Source organism: Chelonia mydas, chromosome 13 (genome assembly GCF_015237465.2).
Source record: "Chelonia mydas isolate rCheMyd1 chromosome 13, rCheMyd1.pri.v2, whole genome shotgun sequence".
Classification (NCBI taxonomy): Eukaryota; Metazoa; Chordata; order Testudines; family Cheloniidae; genus Chelonia; species Chelonia mydas.
Window position 1 is genome coordinate 35,016,570 of NC_051253.2, and position 19,501 is coordinate 35,036,070.

Consider the following 19,501-nt stretch of genomic DNA (forward strand, 5'->3'; position numbering starts at 1 on the left):
GGCAATGGATCTTCAATATCTGAGCTGCCCAGGAGTGGGACGGACGATGCAGAACTCACCATCTGGGGAAAATCGGGGCTGGGAGTAGTTAACCAATGCTGGGGGCCCAGTGGCCAGCTGTGGCGCTGCAGGCAGGCTCCTGAACCCGAAACTTTGGCTCAGGACTGCCTAATGCATAGACGCGAAGAGGCTGCTCCCTGTGGCCTGCCGGCATCCCAGGCAGAGACAGGTAAAAGGGGACACGAGTCTTCAGTGCTCCGGATTGCCCCTCCTGCAGCAGGTCACACTGACCCAAAGCAAATTTTCAGGTTCACACTCCCACATGGCAGGGGATCCACCGTACGGCCAGAGCCAGCCCCTTGGAGTGATGGGCACAAAGAGGATCTCTCCCCTTCGCCTTATAGTCCAGTTGCCCTTAGACGGGCACCCCTAGGTAAAGGTCTCTGCCCCTGTCATAAATATAAAGGGAAGGGTAAACACCTTTAAAATCCCTCCTGGCCAGAGGAAAAATCCTTTCACCTGTAAAGGGTTAAGAAGCTAGGATAACCTCTCTGGCACCTGACCAAAATGACCAGTGAGGAGACAAGATACTTTCAAAAGCTGGGAGGAGGGGGAAGAACAAAGGGTCTGGGTCTGTCTGTGTGATGCTTTTGCCGGGGACAGAACAGGAATGGAGTCTTAGAACTTAGTAAGTAATCTAGCTAGATATGCGTTAGATTATGATTTCTTTAAATGGCTGAGAAATTAAGTTGTGCTGAATAGAATGGATATTCCTGTCTGTGTGTCTTTTTGTAACTTAAGGTTTTGCCTAGAGGGATTCTCTGTGTTTTGAATCTAATTACCCTGTAAGGTATTTACCATCCTGATTTTACAGAGGTGATTCTTTTTTACTTTTTACTTCTATTAAAATCCTTCTTTTCAGAAACTGAATGCTTTTTCATTGTTCTTAAGATCCAAGGGTTTGGGTCTGTGGTCACCTATGCAAATTGGTGAGGATTTTTACCAAACCTTCCCCAGGAAGTGGGGTGCAAGGGTTGGGAGGATTTTGGGGGGAAAGATGTTTCCAAACAACGCTTTCCTAATAAAAATAAATCCAGATAAACGTTTGGTGGTGGCAGTGGAAGTCCAAGGGCAAAGGGTAAAATAGTTTGTACCTTGGGGAAGTTTTAACCTAAGCTGGTAAAAGTCAGCTTAGGAGGTTTTCATGCAGGTCCGCACATCTGTACCCTAGAGTTCAGAGTGGGGAACGAACATCTGTACCCTAGAGGTCAGAGTGGGGAAGGAACCTTGACAGCCCCGCTGACTGTTCTCCAATCAGCTGACACACTCCCGGCTCCCTCACCCGGCTCTCAGCTGGCTTTTTCTGTTGACTCAGGCACATGTAACTTCCCAAGTCTCTGGCCTTAGTCAGAGTGGTAAAGCCACGTTCCTGTGTCAGGATGAACTTGCAGATCAAGTCTGTCCTTGAAACACGTGTGAGGACCATCTGTGTGGCACAGACACATAACTCTGTGCACTGTTTGTGCCTATGTCAGGCCATGGTGTTACTGAGCAGTGTGTGCAGCTTTCCTTTGTTACACCTTGCAGAGAAATACTATGACTGCGCCCTGTTAGGGGCAGTGAGTGTGTTGGGCCTCAGAGGAGTTACAGAACAGAGGGACTTCTGCCAGGTGGCATGCAGGGGCGCTAAGGGTCACAGCTGCACAGACCCCGACCGAGATCAGGGGCTCGTTGTGCCAGGCACTTTCCAGACCCCGACTGAGATCAGGGCCCCATTGTGCCAGGCACTACACAGACTCCGACTGATATCAGGGCCCCCATTGTGCCAAGCACTGCCCAGAACCCAACTGATATCAGGGCCCCCGTTGTGCTGGTCACTGCCCAGACCCTGACCTGATCAGGGCCCCCATTGTGGTGGGTGACGACGCCCAGCTCCAGGGGCCTCATTTTTCCTCCTCTCCCCGAGACCGTGTCAGGGTTCGGGCCCTTGGCTCTTGCCGGATTGGGCCCCCTTTGGCCAGGTGGATCTTCTGGGCTATTGACCGGTTGTATCAATGGACTGGAAAAAACAGATCAAGTTTTCAGCAAAGACGGGGGAGGGTAAACAACAAGGGCGGGGGTCACTGCTAGAGGACAATGTGGATTGATTGGTAAACTGGGCCTAAGCAAGCAATGTGTGTTTGGATCCAGCTAAACGTAAAGCCATGCAGCTAGGAACAGAGACCATCAGCGTATCTCCATTGCAAGGTTGTGGCTGCTTGGTACAGGAAATGCCTCTGGCACCAGGAGAGGCCATGAGCGGGTTAGGACAGAGCCGTTTAGCTGGGCACAGGGAGTGCCCAAGTCTGGGGCCGTGCACGTTGTTTACCGTGTGCATGGTCATGGGTTCAAATCCTGGTTAGAAGCAGCCGTGAGCTCTAATTGTTTACTGTCATGGGAGGAAATTAACCCACATCTGACAGAGCTCACTTGTGTCTGTCATTGGATGGGAGGGACCACCAGAAGTCTGTCTGCCCAGACGCCAGCTCTCCTAAGAGAGGAACGAGAGAGTCACCTCATTTGGGAGGGGGAGATTTGGTAGCACTTTCTGCGGTAGCACTTTTCCACCGTTGTGGGTTCAAATTCTGCCAGGAGCCCCATGCTTTGGGGGCCCGGGCCATGAATTCCTTGTCTCATCCTCCCCAAACCCATCTGGGAATTGACACATCTGGACCAGGAGGCTAGTGTGTGTGGGGAGGCTGGCTGCTGCAGGATCCTATTTTCAGGGCCCTCCATCTGGAGCAGCCCCACCAGGCCCGGCCAGGAGCCTCCCCAGAACCCCAGTGGAAAGGTGGAGTAGATGCGAAGGGGGGAAGGAAAAGGGAGTTTAATGAGGAAAAACAACACACTTAATCCTGTTGCCCAGGGGTTCCTGCCCTGGGCTTGTGAAGTGCGGGATCAGGCATTCACATATTTCATGGGCCGTTTGGCAGCTTGCCATGAAATTCCCAGCTCTGCCGTCCCTCTCCCAGGATTGATGGTGTCTCCACATGCTGCAGCCCTGCCTGGGCACTGGTGCTTTGGTTTGTCCCTGTGTATCGGGTATATTTTATATGCAACATCAAACCCAAGGGGATTTGCACCATGTCTGGAGATTTTCACACCCAGCTTTTCTCACGGGCTGTCTCCCACCTGGCGTCTCATGGGAAAGGAAAATTGTCTGGAACCAGCACCCCGTAGAGGAGAAAGGCCCCATGTCCCATTCCCTGCCCCTTTTGAGCAAGACAGTCATGTTTGTCGGCTGCTACTGAAGCACTGGAAATAGGGAGTGCTGTCTTGCCTATAGCAAATCCCCCACAACGCGCCCCCCCCAGCCATTCTGCACTTGCAAAAAGTATTTTATTGCAGGAAGAAGCAAGAGAAAACAGCATCCAGGGCTCAGGCTAGTAACATCTCCACTGCACTTTGACCCCCCCCCCCCCCGCCTCCCTCTCCATGGATAAAGGATGGGGAAAAGGTGCCCACATTATACAATGGGAGCAGACGGTGGGGGAGCAGAGGGTGGGGGAGGGGAAGGGGCAGCTATAATTTGCCATAGAAAAAGGAATAACAGCCTTTGTTGCTGTCCCCAGTGCGGTGTCCAAACACCCTGTTGGGGAGGAGGAAGGGGATGGCGTCCAGCAGCTATGGGCACGCAGGGCTGCCAGCATTGCCAAAGCCCAGAGGAGCTGCAGGACTCCATGTCCGCCCCACGGCTCACGGGCCACTGCATACCGATGGCAGGGCATAGTGCACAGGCTGCTCATTTGTGCAGGCGACACAAATTCTCTTATGGCTGACGACTCCCCTGTAAATGCAGCGGGGCCAGAGGGACGCCCCTGTGGTCTGGCAGTCTGTGACTGAGAAGGGCGAGTTGCTGTAGTAAAAGTTCCCATGATGCCATGTCCCCTCTGAGCTGCAGATGGCAACTACCCCCGCCAGCACCCCGTGGACGAAGCTGTTGAGCTCTTTGCAGCTGGACACCGTCATGTTCCTCCGCAGCATCATGAGGTTGCAGTAGCGGTTGGGGTCGGGCTCCCAGCTCCTGGAGGTGTCGACATGCTGCCGTTGGAACTTCTCGTACGGCGTCTCTCTCCTGGCCATGGCCATGTAGGCCAGCAAGAGGAAAATCAGCAGCAGGAGGCCTGGACCCATCCTTTTCTTCATCGTTGGCTGGAGGGGAGAAAGTGGGAGGTGGGTGTGAGATGGGAATGTGAGACCAGCACGGCATGGACCCCCTTTGGGCGACTCACCTCCGCTGCAGTGATTTCAGGGCTCGTCCTCTCCGAAGACTGCGGCGACTAGAGGGTGCCAGTGTCACTCTATCACATAACATACAGTATTTAAATGGCCTCATGGCAGTGGCATCACCCTAGCTTTTCCCCCCTTACCCTAGTTTCTCTTCACCCCAACCATGGCCCAGCCATTTCCAAGCCAGTCTGCTAGTCGTTCCTGTAAAGCAGAGTGGTTTGGAAGGGATCCCCTTGCCCGAGTGACCCTGGCAATGCCCCAGACACCGATGTGCCACGCCAAACGTCCAGGCGCTCTGCCCAGGTGGGTGGGATTTAGAGTGTTTTGAATGCTTGCCAATCCCAGGGATTGTGCTGCCAAACTTCCCCTGCTCCTAAGGGTACGTCTACACTGCAGTGTAAGCTCAGGGTTAGTGGGACTCCACTCAGCCGAGCCATATTGGGAACCCTGAGCTTGGGCGTCTATGTGGTATTTTAACCAAAGGGCTTTTCTAACACGGGCTCAAACCTGGGGATCTGGTACCCACACTGCAGCCTACAGACCCCCTAGCACCCCACAATATGGCCGCTCTAGCCCTAGGGCCCATGGGAAAACTTTTCTGCCTGCCCTGACTGTGAGCAGGAAGCAGCAGGCTTTGCAAAAGGCTTGCTGGGTTCGTTCTCTGCTGCCAACCCAGACAGCTCTCTGATAGTGCATGTGGTCAGAAGAGAACGGGTCCACACTGACCTGAGCTGTGGCCATGAGAGGAGTAAGGAAGTTGTCCTGTGGAATTGTGGGATACTTCCAGCTGATTCCCAGGACCTGAGTCAAGCGGCTCTGCGTCTACACTGTAAAGCAGTAGGGCTCAGCTGCTGGGTCCCAGCTTCACTTCAGCTGGGACCCTCCAGCTAAGTTCCCTCTAACCTGCACGGCTGAGGGCTGCACAGGAGCGTAGCCACAGGGAGAGGAGAGGAGAGAGGTCGGAGGTGGGTGGGTACTGGGGAGTGGAGCAGAGCAAGTTGGGGCATGCAGGGCTGCCGTGGGCCTCTCCCCTGGCCCCGGGGCTCCTGCCGCCACGGAGGAGAGGTGCCTCAGCTCTGGCCCCAGAGCTGCTGTCGGCAGGGAGAGGTGTCTCTCCCCCAGCCCCAGGCCCAGCCCCAGCCCCAGCCCCGGAGCTGCTGCCAACAGGGAGAGGGCTGGGGGGAGTCCTCTGACCCCAGCCCCTGGGCAGCCTGCACCCTAAACTCCTCATCCCTGGCCCCACCCCAGAGTTTGCACCCCCAGCTTGAGCCCTCACCCCCCCGCACCCCACCTCTCTGCCCCAGCCCTGAGCCCCCTCCCGCACTACAAACCCCTCAGCCCCACTCCCGCCACACATCACCTCCATATTGGTGCACATAACAAAATTCATTCTGCACATGGATGTAAAAAATTAGAGGGAACATTGCCCACCCGCCCTGCAGGGTCCTGGGTCTGAGCCCTGGGTTAGCACAGTTGCAGTGTAGATGCAAGGGAGTGGGGTGGTTGGCTTGAGTCCAGGGTGAGGCACGGCCTTAAATTGCAGCGTAGACACTAATTTTGGAATCATAAGTAGGGCTCTACCAAATTTACAGCTGTGAAAAATGTGTCACAGACTGAAATCTGGTCTTTTGTGTACTTTTACCCTATACTATACAGATTTCACCAGCATTTCTCAAACTGGGTGGGGGGAGGGCTCCGGCCCAAAAAAGGGTCACAGAGAGGGTTGCAAGGTTCTTATGGGGGGGTCTCAGTATTGCCACCCTTACTTTGCACTGCCTTCAGAGCTGGGCGCCCGGCCAGCAGCCACTGGTCTCCAGCTGCCCAGCTCTGAAGGCAGCACCACCGCCAGCAGCAGCGCAGAAGTAAGGGTGGCAATTCTGTAACCCCAATACAATAACTTTGTGGCCCCCGCACAACCCCCTTTTGGGTCAGGACCCCCACAGTTACAACACTGTGAAATTTAAGACTTAAATTTCCAAAATAATGAAATTTAGGATATTTAAAATCCCATGAGCGTGAAATTGACCAAAATGGGCCGTGAATTTGGTAGGGCCCTAATCATAGGTCTGGAAACTGGATCTTGGTTCCTGGTGCTACCTGAGCACAACAGTCTGTTTTACATGAATATTGCCTGGAGCTTTACCCTCCAGCAGCGAGTGGGGAAAAAAGCAGTGTGGAAGCAGGAGGGTATTTTTAAAAAGTGGTTGCTTCTGGGGGTGCTGTATTTTGGGCCTCCCTTGGCAAAACCCCAACTTTGCACCAGGAGACTTCAATAGCACTTGAGACTCCCCTCAGTCCTGAGACCTTTGGAGCAGGTCTTTGCTGCTGGAGTGCCCACGCCCGAGCTGCTCTGAGAGCGACCCATGGCGGCAGGCGTGAGAGAATCGTCACAGCTCTGAACGCCCCAACTCTCAGGTCTTTGCAGCTAGTGGGCACCATCTAAGAGCCAAGTAGCCTTGAACAAGGGATGTGGGGGACCCAGGCTGGGATTCACGAGTCTTAGATTCTAGTCCTGGCTCTACCACTGACCTCTTGTAGGCGGCTTCAGTTTTGTTTGCCTCAATTTCCCCCCTGTAAAGCGACACCCACCTTCTTTGTACAAAGCTTTGAAGCTTCCTAGAATCATAGAATCACTCTCACAAAGTTTTTGCCTTTAATTTCCTTGGTTTTCTAAGTTTATTTATTCCTTGACCTCCATGGTGAATTCTGCCACTTGCAAAGCTGCTGAAGGAATTCAAAGGCCCAATGAGTTAAAGAAGTATGGGCTGGATGAATGGACTATAAGGTGGATAGAAAGCAGGCTAGATTGTTGGGCTCAACGGGTAGTGATCAATGGCTCCATGTCTAGTTGGCAGCCGGTATCAAGTGGAGTGCCCCAAGGGTCGGTCCTGGGGCCGGTTTTGTTCAATATCTCGATTAATGATCTGGAGGATGGTGTGGATTGCACCCTCAGCAAGTTTGCAGATGACACTAAACTGGGAGGAGAGGTAGATACGCTGGAGGGTAGGGATAGGATACAGAGGGATCTAGACAAATTAGAGGATTGGGCCACAAGAAATCTGATGAGGTTCAACAAGGACAAGTGCAGAGTCCTGCACTTAGGACGGAAGAATTCCATGCACCGCTACAGACTAGGGACCGAATGGCTCGGCAGCAGTTCTGCAGAAAAGGACCTAGGGGTTACAGTGGACGAGAAGCTGGATATGAGTCTACAGTGTGCCCTTGTTGCCAAGAAGGCCAATGGCATTCTGGGATGTATAAGTAGGGGCATTGCCAGCAGATCGAGGGACGTGATCGTTCCCCTCTATTCGACATTGGTGAGGCCTCATCTGGAGTACTGTGTCCAGTTTTGGGCCCCACACTACAAGAAGGATGTGGAAAAATTGGAAAACGTCCAGCGGAGGGCAACAAAAATGATTAGGGGACTAGAACACATGACTTATGAGGAGAGGCTGAGGGAACTGGGATTGTTTAGTCTGCGGAAGAGAAGAATGAGGGAGGATTTGATAGCTGCTTTCAACTACCTGAAAGGGGGTTCCAGAGAGGATGGATCTAGACTGTTCTCAGTGGTAGCTGATGACAGAACAAGGAGCAATGGTCTCAAGTTGCAGTGGGGGAGGTTTAGGTTGGATATTAGGAAAAACTTTTTCACTAGGAGGGTGGTGAAACACTGGAATGCGTTACCTAGGGAGGTGGTGGAATCTCCTTCCTTAGAAGTTTTTATGGTCAGGCTTGACAAAGTCCTGGCTGGGATGATTTAGTTGGGGATTAGTCCTGCTTTGAGCAGGGGGTTGGACTAGATGACCTCCTGAGGTCCCTTCCAACCCTGATGTTCTATGATTCTATGATTCTATGAGAAGTGAGATTTTCAAATCCCTTTGAAAATCACAACCTGTAAATGGGAGGAGGAAGAAAAGTGCTTGTGAGCTGATGTTTCCAGGTAAGGAGGGAAGATGGATGCTTCAGGCACCAGGGCACAGGAGAGGGGCCGCTGGTCATGCCATGAAAAGGTTGTTGTTGGGGAGCCAGGGGAGGGGTGGGGGATTAGAGGGGTGAGGGAATGAGTGGCTGAGTACACTGGGGTGCAGTGCGGAGAAAAAAGAGGTGTGTTTGCAGGTGCCTGTGGGTCAGGATTGCATTAGCAGGAGCGTTGCCAGCAGATCGAGGGAAGTGATTATTCCCCACTCTTTGGCACTGGTGAGGCCACACCTGGAGTATTGCGTCCAGTTTTGGGCCCCCCACTACAGAAAGGATGTTGACAAATTGGAGAGAGTCCAGCGGAAGGCAATGAAAATGATTAGGGGGCTGGGGCACATGGCTTATGAGGAGAGGCTGAGGGAATTGGGCTTAGTTAGTCTGCAGAAGAGAAGAGTGAGGGGGGATTTGCTTGCAGCCTTCAACTCCCTGAAGCGGGGTTCCAGAGAGGATGGAGCTCGGCTGTTCTCAGTGGAGGCAGATGCCAGAACAAGGAGCAATGGTCTCAAGTTGCGGGGGTCGGTGCGGGGGGGGGGGGTGGGGGGGGGAGGCCTAGGTTGGATATTAGGAAACACTATTTCACTAGGAGGGTGGTGAAGCACTGGAATGGGTTACCTAGGGTGGTGGTGGAATCTCCTTCCTTAGAGGTTTTTAAGGCCAGGCGTGACCAGGGCCGTCCCTACCCATACAGAAAATATGCAGCTGTGTAGGGCACCAAATTTCCTGGTGCCCTACGCAGCTGCATGCGGCTGCAGCCCTTGCTCCGCCTCTTCCCCATGGGCCTGGCCCCTGCTCTGCCCCAGCCCCACCTCTTCCCGCCTCTGCTCTGCCCCAGCCCCGCCGCCACTCCACCCCTTGCACTGAGGACTGCAGCAGGGGTCGTGCCTGCCCTGCACTCACCGGGTGGTGGTAATTGGAGCGACCCGGCCCAGCCCGCTCTGTGCCGCTGGCTCCCAGCCGCGCTGCTGGTGAGTGCTGAGGGGCGATTCCCTCTGCCCCCCAAACCCGAAGGCTGGGAACCAGGGGAGCAGATCGGAGCGGCCTGGGGCTGGGTCACTCCACTTCCTGCCGCCCCGTGAGTGTGGGGTCAGGCCCACCCTGTATCCACCAGGTGGCAGGAAGTGGAGCCACCTGACCACAACCAGCTCCATTCTGCCAGCCCTGGGCTTGACAAGCCCTGGCTGGGATGATTTAGTTGGGGTTGGTCCTGCCTTGAGCAGGGGGTTGGACTAGATGACCTCCTGAGGTCCCTTCCAACCCTAATCTTCTATGATTCTATGATCTAGGGAATGACGGGGAAGAAGAGCGTTATGAAATAGTTTGGGTAGTGTTGGGTAGTGTTGCTTTTAAAAATGAGTACAATGTGATTTGCTAATGCTTTGTGATGCATGCTGCATTTTTATGTGTGTCCAGAAAGGCAACGAGGCTGGAGTTAGTGTTCCTCTGTTTGTTTGTTAATTATGTGGTAGGGCTATATTTGTGTAATTATGTCTGTAGCTGTTATGGTTCAGAAGGAAACCTTCCAAATGTGACCTGAGAGCAACTGAGGCAGCCAAGTCTACTTGAGTTTGCAGAGAGCCTGAAACGATAGCTTGACGTGGGAACTCCCCGATTTATTTTAATGGGCCACAGCTGCAATATTAGCAAAGCACTCAGGGCAAAAGGAGCAACAGCTGCACATGCCATTCCTCAGTCCCTTCTGAGCTAGCCAATGCCACTAACACGGGGCCAGGTTGGAAGTGGTGCCAGTAAGAGGGAAGGCTCTGTATCCCATTCCTTGACACAAACGCTCCGCTGAGCCAGCACATCCTCAGCTGTCTGGATTTCACTTGGTATCCTAGAGGTGAAAGGCTGCATAGTCTGCTGCCCAGTCTCTCTGGAGGAGCCTTTCACCCTGATCTGGAGCTAGGTTGGGGACCTAGAGATGAAAGGCTCCATATTCCATTCCCCAGATGCCCTGAGCTCTGAAGCTCATTGGAAAGAACCCCAAACTTGTCCTTCATCCTGATCTCATTTCTCTTGCCTAGTGGACAGTTTTGCCCCACATGCTGCAACACATTGTCCAGTTTTTAGGAACAGAATTTATGAAGCCGGCTGGGCAATGAGTCCCGATCCCTCCCCTCTGTTATGAATTACACCTTGTAGGACACGCACACAACTGCTGCGAATTATACCTGGTAGGACACGCACACAAGTGCTACGAATTACACCTGATAGGACACGCACACAAGTGCTACGAATTACACTTGGTAGGACACGCACACAAGTGCTACGAATTACACCTGATAGGACACGCACGCAAGTGCTACGAATTACACCTTGTAGGACACGCACACAAGTGCTACGAATTACACCTGTTAGGACACGCACACAAGTGCTACGAATTACACCTGATAGGACACGCAGGCAAGTGCTACGAATTACACCTTGTAGGACACGCACACAACTGCTGCGAATTATACCTGGTAGGACACGCACACAAGTGCTACGAATTACACCTGATAGGACACGCACAGTTCGAATCTAGGCTGAGGCACAGAAATAAAGTCCACAACTGCAGAGTTCCCAAAAGACACTAAGTTTATTACGCTCGAGCGTGGTGCCCCCCTGCTAGCCAGGAGGGGACCCTGAATGCAAATTATACAAAGGTTATATACCTTTTAGCAATGCATGTTGCCCTCGTGCATCGGAAACCTTAGCCAATAAACAAACCCTTTTCTTATCTACCACCTATCCCTGCTTGGTGCATTCCTCGTGCTAAACCAGTATGTTAATTACACAGCATGGTCCTAAAGCCATGCATCAGTAACTTTTATTATCAGGATGGGAGGCCTCACATCAAGGCCAAGAGACAGGGAGTTAGACACTAACAAAAACCAGATACTGGGAGTCAAGGCAGGCTGGAGACAAGGAGGAGGATTTTCACAGGGATTCAGTATCTAAGGATCACTCCTCCTGGTGTATGATGTGCTGGCATTTAAACAATGGTGGGCCCCAAACCAAAATGGAGTCATATGTGCTAACTTTTCCTTAACACCTCCAGCACACCTCCCGTTAAGTAACATTCACACGAACAAAAGGAAGAAACACGGCAGGAGTCACTTTATTTTATGCTTCGGATAATTTTGTTGATACAAAGTTATTTAGGTGAAATTGGAGTCTTTGGTCGCAGCTTCTAGTAAAGACGAGCCCTTGAGAAAACTGACTTGGCTAATTCATAGCCAGAAGTAACAACAGGCACAAAATAAAACTACACACAATCCTATGTGACTGAGAAAACACACTGAGGCTCTTCCCCCACCCTTTTCACCTGTGATCTGTGCAGATCACTGAGGGGTGGTGATCTCTGCCTGCTGTGTAAGGGTTACTTCCCAATCCCAGAGCTGATTTTATGTCTGGGAGTGAGCCACCGAACTCCTGCCTAAAATCCCAGCTTGCAGAGGCGTAATCACGGCGCTCCCTGAGCAAACCTCTTGTTCCCGTGTGACAGGAGAGTGGAACCAGAGCGACGCCTGCACTATGAGGTAGGGGTGTGATTCGCTGATGCACATATACTCGTGCGAGTGCAAATAGCAATGCACCTGTGTTAGCGTGGGGAGTAGCAGCGGAGGCACGGTGGAGCCATGTTAAGTACAAACCCGCCTGAAACTGGTGTGTATGTTACTCCTGGGGGAATTCTGCACCACTGTGCAATGCAGAATTTGCACAAAAATTAATGTTGTGCACACAGAATTTCCTTTCCTCATCCCTGAGTAGAAATGGGCTGCAGAGCTGCTGGCCACCACTACGGGCTTCTGGACCTGGCAGAGCCCAGCTCACACATAGAGGACATTGCCGGTAAGAGGTGGGGGAGGAACTGGAGGGTTCCCAGCAGCAGCAGTTCCCCGCACTCCATGTAAGAAGGAGGCAGCGTGCAGGAAACTCCACACAAGCTCAGGCCCCAGCATCAGGCTGTTTGTCCCTCTGGATTCCTGGGCTCTGCGGGGAGGGGGTGCGAGTGTCTGGCCCCTCTCCTTGGCTCTGCCGGGAAGGGGGCAGAGAAACGGGGAATTTTTTGTGTGTCTGTGTTGTTACAGGTATTTTGAAATAAATTCTGAAAATAATTGAAACTGGTGTGATTATATCGTGTTATTTTGATAAATAATATATGTGATATTTTGCAGAATTTTAAAATATTCTGCCCAGAATTTTTAATTTTTTGGTGCAGAATTTTTAATTTTTTGGTGCAGAATCCCCCTGGGAGTAATAGTATGTGCTCAGCATGGCTCGGCTGGGTGGGGATGCTGCAGCGTTGATCCTTCTAGTCAAAGAGTGAAAAAATGCTCTGTCCATGCTGGCTCAGGAAATGCTTTCCCAGCCATGTTAGCTGCAAACCCGTTGGCAACCGGTTTTCTGGAAGCCCATGGTACGATCATTATGGTAGATTGCAGGGTTGTGTCTCTGTATCTTAATCCTAGTTGCTATTCCTAAACATAGACTGGGCCTCACTAAACACCCTGCACTGCAAAGCCACTACGACTACTGTAAAATACTAACCCTAAATATACCCCCTACAACCCCAATTCTTAGCAATACTGCAAGGCAGCGAGCGGGCCCTTAGGTATTCCTGGGAGCTCCCTATTTCAGATCACTGGTTAGAAGGCGGCAGGGGGACTTCAGTAGGTGGGTTTGGATTGTCGTTGAATTTCATGTCACGGCAGAACAAGACGCTTTTCTTGCCCAGGCCCAGCTGGTACTGCCATATGTAGATCTTCTCTCTTGGCTGCAGGGTCAGGCTGACAGACTCTTCCACGTCGGTGGCCTCGCTCCAGTTCTCCTTCTCCGTGTTGACGCTTTTCCCGCCGTATTGAGTAGTGAGGGAGAACTGGTACTTGGCAATGGCTTCGGTGAGGGCTCCTGACTGGTATGATGCTGAGATGCTCACGCTCCAGTTGTGCTCTATGCTGCTCATCTTCTCCTTGGCATAGCCCACCTTCCTGGTGATCTTCTTGTTCCAGGTGATGGGCGTGTTGGAATCATTGGAGATGGTCTTGATGGCCTCCCAGGTGCCGAAAGCTGAACCCTGGGTGATAGCCAACCCACCAGGGAGGAAGTTGACCACATCCGGGTGGAAGGAATAGGTTACGGCATCCATGTTCTCGTGAAAATTGGTGGTTTGATAATACTGGATTCCCCATTCGTCATGGGGCTTGACAAAATAATAATGGCCCTTGACACCCCAGTAATAGAGGCCATCTCTGCAGGACGGGTGGAGGCTGTATTCGACAGCATCAGAATCGGTGTTCATGTTGGTGACCTTGCGGTAGACACCTTTGCTCTGGAAGACAATGTAGAAGTGCCCAAAGGCTGAGAGATAATGGTCTCCTCCCTGGCAATTGGGGTGGAGATTGTAGACTACGGCTGCTGTGTCCATGTTCATGTTGGACACACGGCGATAAGCCCCTCCTTTGATGATGTAGAAGAGGTCATCCTGGTAGGCGAGATAGTGCTCCCCGCCCTGGCAGGAGGGGTGCAGACTATACACGTTCAGATCTTTTCCTTCGTTGAAATTGGTCGACCTCATGTAGCAGCCCAGGTCTGAGCGGACGATGTAGTAATATTCGTCCACCCCGCAGAAATCGACCCCCGGGGCTTTTCTCTTGGGGACTATTGCAGGCATGGTGTTCAGCACTAGAAGATAAATTAGTTTCTTCCCATTAATTATTTTGTATTGGAGTGGCACCTGGAGCCTGCAGCTGGGATCACAGCCCTATTCTGCTAGGCATTTTACATACATGTGGTAAGAGAGGGTCCCAGCCGAGAAGAGATTACAATCTCCATAAGACAGCATGGTGGGGCCTATGGCTAGGGTGACCAGATGAAACGGAGAAAATAACGGGACACATGGGGGAAGCAAAAAAAAAGAATAATGGCCGGAGTTCCCGAAGCAAAAAACACCCAAAAAAACACCGGAACGGCCAAAGCCACAATATCGGGACAAATGGCATCCCGACCGTGCGTCGGTCGGGATGTGGGACAAAGACCTAAAAATCGGGACAATCCCGATTTTATTGGGATGTCTGGTCACCCTACCTATGGCTGCGATGAACAGGACCCTATCCCGGGATAAGGGCTGGAGACCTGAGATCAGGGTGGGGAGGAGCAGCTCTAAACGATACCATTAAGAACAAGACTTTGCCCTTCTTCAGTCCCTGAGGCTTTAGGATCCCAAACCCGCTGCAACGTTCAAACCAAAGTTTTCAGAAATGGCCTCTGGGTTTGGGGGGGCCAGCTCAGAACTTGATTTTGGGGGGATAGTTGCACTCAAGGCTCCCCGATGCTACCTGGAGAATGGGGGATCAGCGCTCCGAGAAAGCAAGCCAAGGTACTTAGAGCACCCCAATGATCATGAGTCTGGCTGGCAAATGTTCCCAACGAGATAAAGGAGCATTGTTCCCATGGTACAGGGGGATATGGGCAGCATGGGCTATGGCTTAACCTTTGTTCCCCCCTCGCTTGGGACCCCCCTTCCCCCAGTCCCCTCAGGATCCCTGTTCCCCGGGAACCCCTCCCCCAATCCCCTGAGGATCCCCCTTCCTGGGGACCGCCCTTCCCCCAATCTCCTTAGGGTCACCCTTTCCCAGGGACCACCCTTCGCCCATCTCCTCAGGATCCCCCTTCGCAGGAACTCCCCTTCCCCGTATCCTCTCAGGATCCCCCTTCCAAGGGACCCCCCCTTCCCCTCATGATCCCCCTTCCCGGGGAACCACCCTTCCCCCATTCCCTCAGGATCACCGTTCCCAGGGACTCTCCTTCCCCCCCATCCCATCAGGATCCCCCTTTTTCAGGGGGAGAAGGGGGTCCCAGGACAGAGGGGATCCTGAGGGGATTGGGGGAAGTGCAGCCCCTGGGAACGGGGGATTCTCAGGAGGAGAAGGGGGTGCCAGGAATCCCCCGTTCCCAGGGGCTGCACTTCCCCCAATCCCCTCAGGATCTCCTCTGTCCTGGGACCCCCTTCTCCCCCAGTCCCCTCAGGATGACTGACAGAAATATAGCCAGTTGCTCTTGTGGATCAATATTAAAAATGTTCATGAGCCCAAACAGCCATGCTAACCAGCTCACCAGATGAGCTGAAGGAAAGCAGCACAGGGCAGGACGGAGACATACATACCCCTCCTCTTGGGAAGCAATTAATCTGGTGGCGTGTGCACCGTCCACAGCAAATGTGCTGCACACACATTCATCTAGGAGGCCTGTATTGATATCCACTAGCTGGAGGGAATGGCACATATCCCCCACCAGCCGTTACTTGTTGCATGCCTTTTCTGGCTCTGATTTGGTAACCACATTCCATACCAGTCTGGACATGACAGCACTCCCTGCCTGTACCAGGACACAACCCCAGTGTATCTTGTCTTTGTTCCCTCCCGCCTTGTGAAATAGCTCAATGTGAGAGAACAGCACGGTGGGGGAAAGCAGACCAAAACAATGAGGTCAGCACAGCATTAAGGTTCCTTGGTGCTTTGTCGTCCTCTCGCAGTGACATCGCCTCTTTGTTCTAGTGCCTGGGGACACACTGGGTAATAACCCCAGTCCCAATGGCCCGCCACTTCCACAGCTTGCGGCTATGCAATTCTCCATTGGGGTTCTCCCATCGCTGAAATTTATCCACCTCCCCAAAGGGCACAGCTAGGGTAGCGGAAGAATTCAGAATTCTCCCTGTTCCATCTGGGGATTTCGATTTGTGTGCAAATGCAAAGTCTTTGAGATTGCAATTCCATGGCATGGACAGCCGGAGTCAGACCAGTCCAACGAGACAAACGAGGCCACTGCCTCATGCCCGTCGAGTTAACAAAACGGAGCCAACCAGCGGCGAGGGAAACCTGTAACGGAGGAGCAGTACCGCGTTGTTTCTAGTCACAACATCTATGTACATGTGACATCGCCTCTTTGTTCTACTGCCTGGGGACACACCGGGTAATAACCCCAGTCCCAATCTTTGACAATGACTCTACAGTAGACAGGAAACCAGATCCCCAGGAGAAGCTAGGAGAGTCTGTCTTTAGCAATCTTTAGCATACATATCAGCCCCTTAACTAGGCCCCGCTGACAGGGCGGGGCAAAGGGGGCAACTGCCCAGGGGCCCAGGCAATTTAAAAGGGCATGGGGGACCCCGGCTCAGGTCGGTGCGGAAGGAGCCAGGAATGGGCTGGGGGAACGAGGACTGGCAGGAAGAAAGGAAGCAGGAAAAACAATGAACAGAGACACGGGGGTGGAGCTTTGTAGCCTCCAGGGGGAGCTGGGAGCCCAGGCTCAGCAGCTGCTCCTTCCCCAGCTGGGCCTGCACCAGGGACAGACTTTCATTGAAAGTCTTTGTGTGCCCAGCCCGGGGGGACTTTCTCCAGCTGGACCCAGCCCCGGGCTCTGCCGCCCCGGCCCGGAGCTGTAGGCACCAGGTGCCCCCCAGCTGAGATCATGGCCCTATTCTGCTAGGCATTTTACAAACATGTAGTAAGAGAGGGTCCCAGCCGAGAAGAGATTACAATCTCCATAAAGCAGCATGAACCTGCGATGAACAGGACTCTATCCCAGGAGGAGGGCTGGAGAGCTGAGATCAGGGTGGGGAGGAGCAGCTCTAAACGATACCTTTAAGAACAAGACTTTGCCCTTCTTCAGACCCTGACGCTTTAGGCTCCCAAACCCGCTGCAACATTCAAACCAAAGTTTTCAGAAATGGCCTCTGTGTTTGGGGGCCCAGCTCAGAACTTGATTTTGGGGGGATAGTTGCACTCAAGGCTTCCCGATGCTAGCTGGAGAATGGGGGATCAGCGCTCCAAGAAAGCAAGCCAAGGTACTGAGAGCACCCCAACGATCAGGAGTCAGGCTGGCAAATGTTCCCAACAACATAAAGGAGCATTGTTCCCATAGTTCAGGGGGATATGAGCAGCATGGGCTATGGCTTAACCTTCGTTCCCCCCTCATGTGGGACCCTCCCTTCCCATTCCCTCAGGATCCCCCTTCCTGGGGACTGCCCTTCCCCCAATCCCCTGAGGATCCCCCTTCCAGGGGACTGCCCTTCCCCCAATCCCCTGAGGATCCCACTTCCAGAGGACCCCCCTTCCCCCAATCCCTTCAGCATCCCCCTTCCCAGGGACCTCCCCTTTCCCCAATCCTTCAGGATCCCCCCTTCTTGGGGACCACCCTTCCCCCATTCCCTCAGGATCCCAAGTAGCCTTGAACAAGGGATGCGGGGGACCCCGGCTGGGATTCATGAGCCCTAGATTCTCATCCTGGCTCAACCACTAACCTCTTGTAGGCGGCTTCAGTTTTGTTTGCCTCAGTTTCCCCCCTGTAAAACAACACCCACCTTCTTTGTACAAACCTTTGGAACGTATAGGAGAGAAGAGCCGTGTCTGAACTCCTCCTTGGTGCATTTCCTACCATCCCTCTCTACTAGCTAAACTGCTGAACAATCCTGCCTGGATTATACCAGTGCCCTTCTCCCATGCTCTCCCACTCACCCTAGTGCTGGTGCCTCTGTTTCCTCCGGAGAATTGATCCAGCTGTCTGCAGAGCTGGCCTCCCCCGGCTGCATGGGAGTTAAAAGAAGAGGGAACTGGTGGCAGAGAAATATCTGACGTTAAGTATTTCATAATCCAGGCCCACAAGAAGCGGCGACGCCCCATCGAAAGGGGAAGCTTTGCCCTGACCCACGGCAGGATGGTTGGGACATACTCTGCTCACACTTATCACAACCTGCCCCTCGCTGTGCACTAGGGTCCCCATCCCAGTGCCCTCCGGGGTGCTGGGGGGGGCAGTGAGTAGCACTGGGTGGCGTCCCGGTGCCGGGTCAGGATGTCACATCCGCATGGCACCGCGGGAGGCAGATTTCCTCAATTCTGGGATGCAACCCGGGCAGCAGAATTAACCCACATTGCCAGGGCAGAGTTAATGAGCAGGAGTGGCTGGGCGCTTTGTAGAAAAATGCACAAGCAGCAGCACAGAACAGGGCACAGCACCCCTTCCTGAGTCACCCATCCCACTCTCTGCCCCCCAGCACCATGCTGGGGCATTTGGGTCAGCTCTAATTCCAAGGGTGGAATGCCCCCTACTGCATCCCCTCTCACCCTCTGCCAAAGCGCACCCCTTAGGGTTACTGATCCAAATTTGGGGTTATTTGACCTAGGGGTTCCTGAGATACAGGCTGCCTAGAAAAAAATACCAGCTTTTCTCACCGTTGATGTATTTTTGCAACTTATTCTTTTTTTGCCCAGATCTGGGGGATTGAACCACAGCTCTGGTGCTGGCATGGTGGTCTCGCTCCTTTGAGGAATACCCCCTGTGAGTGCATGGCACCCCCCACTGGTCTTTGGGGGAGCAGGAATCAAAACCTAACCTGCATGAGAGTTTCGTTCTCCGGGGAGGCAGGTCCCTTAACTCGTCAGAGGTGCCGGTTTTGCTGCAAGCGGTGTTCCGGAAGGGCGCCGTATACTGCTGGGCAGCCGGAACGCTGCATTGCTGTTGGTTGTTTGTCAGTGAATATTTATCATCTTCCATGGCAGCTGCATCACCCCAGTGCAGGGAGAGGCTGAACTCTGGAGGGGCATCGGCATCCCCAAAGGAGCATCTCCTCCAGGGGCCATGTCGGTGATTAACTAATTGACACCGATCACCCGGACCCAACTGGGGAGTCCAACCCCGACCTCCAGGGCAGAGAAGAGTTTGGCTTTAGAAAACCTGAACTCCTTTGCCACGTAGATTCCAAGGCCAGACGGGACCATTGCGATCATCTGGTCTGACCTCCTGTAGAGCACAGGATGGCGAGCTGCCCCAAATTGATTCCTGTTTGAACGAGGGCAGAGCTTTTCAAAAACCAGCTGCCAGGGACTGAGCTGCCACCGCAGCCCTTGGCAAGTGTATCCCTGGAGCTAAGTCCCACCAAGTTGTCTGTGGTCTACTAGAAGTTGCCAGGTCCCTTTAGGTTTTGGGTTGGACTATTCAAAGTCCAGTGACACTCCTGTCCAAGGGCCTATCCAGTGTCTTTTGTACAGCCCCGTAAGCATCGCGGTACCCTGTACTGGCCCCCAAAACAGGCGGCGCGCCTGGTACTTGGGTTCTCTACAGCCAGAAGAGTCTTTTGCTGAGATCTCCTGGAATCGCAAGAGCAGCTGCTTGAACTCTTCCCTTTGCCGATCGTTTCCCAGGGCATCTGCCCGTTGAACCGTGTGACAATGCGGGAATATTCTGTAATATGTTTATGAGGCCTGGCTGTGCCTCA

The 19,501-nt window shown here is 53.0% G+C and overlaps 2 protein-coding genes across 6 annotated transcripts; both read right to left on the bottom strand.

The window, feature by feature from the left end:
- Positions 1–3,359: 3,359 nt before the first annotated feature.
- On the bottom strand, positions 3,360–5,096 carry LOC102940792 (ribonuclease). Of its 2 annotated transcripts, none has more exons than XM_007071983.4 (2): positions 4,996–5,096; positions 3,360–4,191 (listed from the first exon to the last, which is right to left on the bottom strand). In XM_007071983.4, exons 1-2 carry the CDS (start codon positions 5,008–5,010, stop codon positions 3,736–3,738), a joined length of 471 nt encoding a protein of 156 aa, XP_007072045.3. In that variant the 5' UTR covers positions 5,011–5,096; the 3' UTR covers positions 3,360–3,735. The 2 variants fall into 2 exon arrangements, with proteins under 2 accessions (XP_007072045.3, XP_043382838.1); XM_043526903.1 differs by lacking the exon at positions 4,996–5,096 and adding an exon at positions 4,272–4,926.
- Positions 5,097–11,327: 6,231 nt separating this feature from the next.
- On the bottom strand, positions 11,328–17,862 carry LOC119567947. 4 transcript variants are annotated; one of them, XM_037915886.1, is made up of 2 exons: positions 17,745–17,862; positions 11,328–13,914 (listed from the first exon to the last, which is right to left on the bottom strand). In XM_037915886.1, the coding sequence occupies exon 2, from the start codon at positions 13,901–13,903 to the stop codon at positions 12,872–12,874; it is 1,032 nt and encodes a 343-aa protein (XP_037771814.1). In that variant the 5' UTR covers positions 13,904–13,914; positions 17,745–17,862; the 3' UTR covers positions 11,328–12,871. The 4 variants fall into 4 exon arrangements, with proteins under 4 accessions (XP_037771814.1, XP_037771813.1, XP_043382815.1 ...); XM_037915885.2 differs by having other exon boundaries at positions 17,606–17,815; XM_043526880.1 differs by lacking the exon at positions 17,745–17,862 and adding an exon at positions 17,591–17,672.
- Positions 17,863–19,501: the final 1,639 nt, after the last annotated feature.

Excerpts from the sequence above, each read along its gene's own strand:
- LOC119567947 (XM_043526880.1), bottom strand. The coding sequence starts at position 17,657 with ATGCACCAAGGAGGAGTTCAGACACGGCTCTTCTCTCCTATACGTTCC. Across the intron at positions 13,915-17,590 it reads CAAAGGTTTGTACAAAGAAG|TGCTGAACACCATGCCTGCA; the intron begins GTGGGTGTTGTT and ends TTTATCTTCTAG.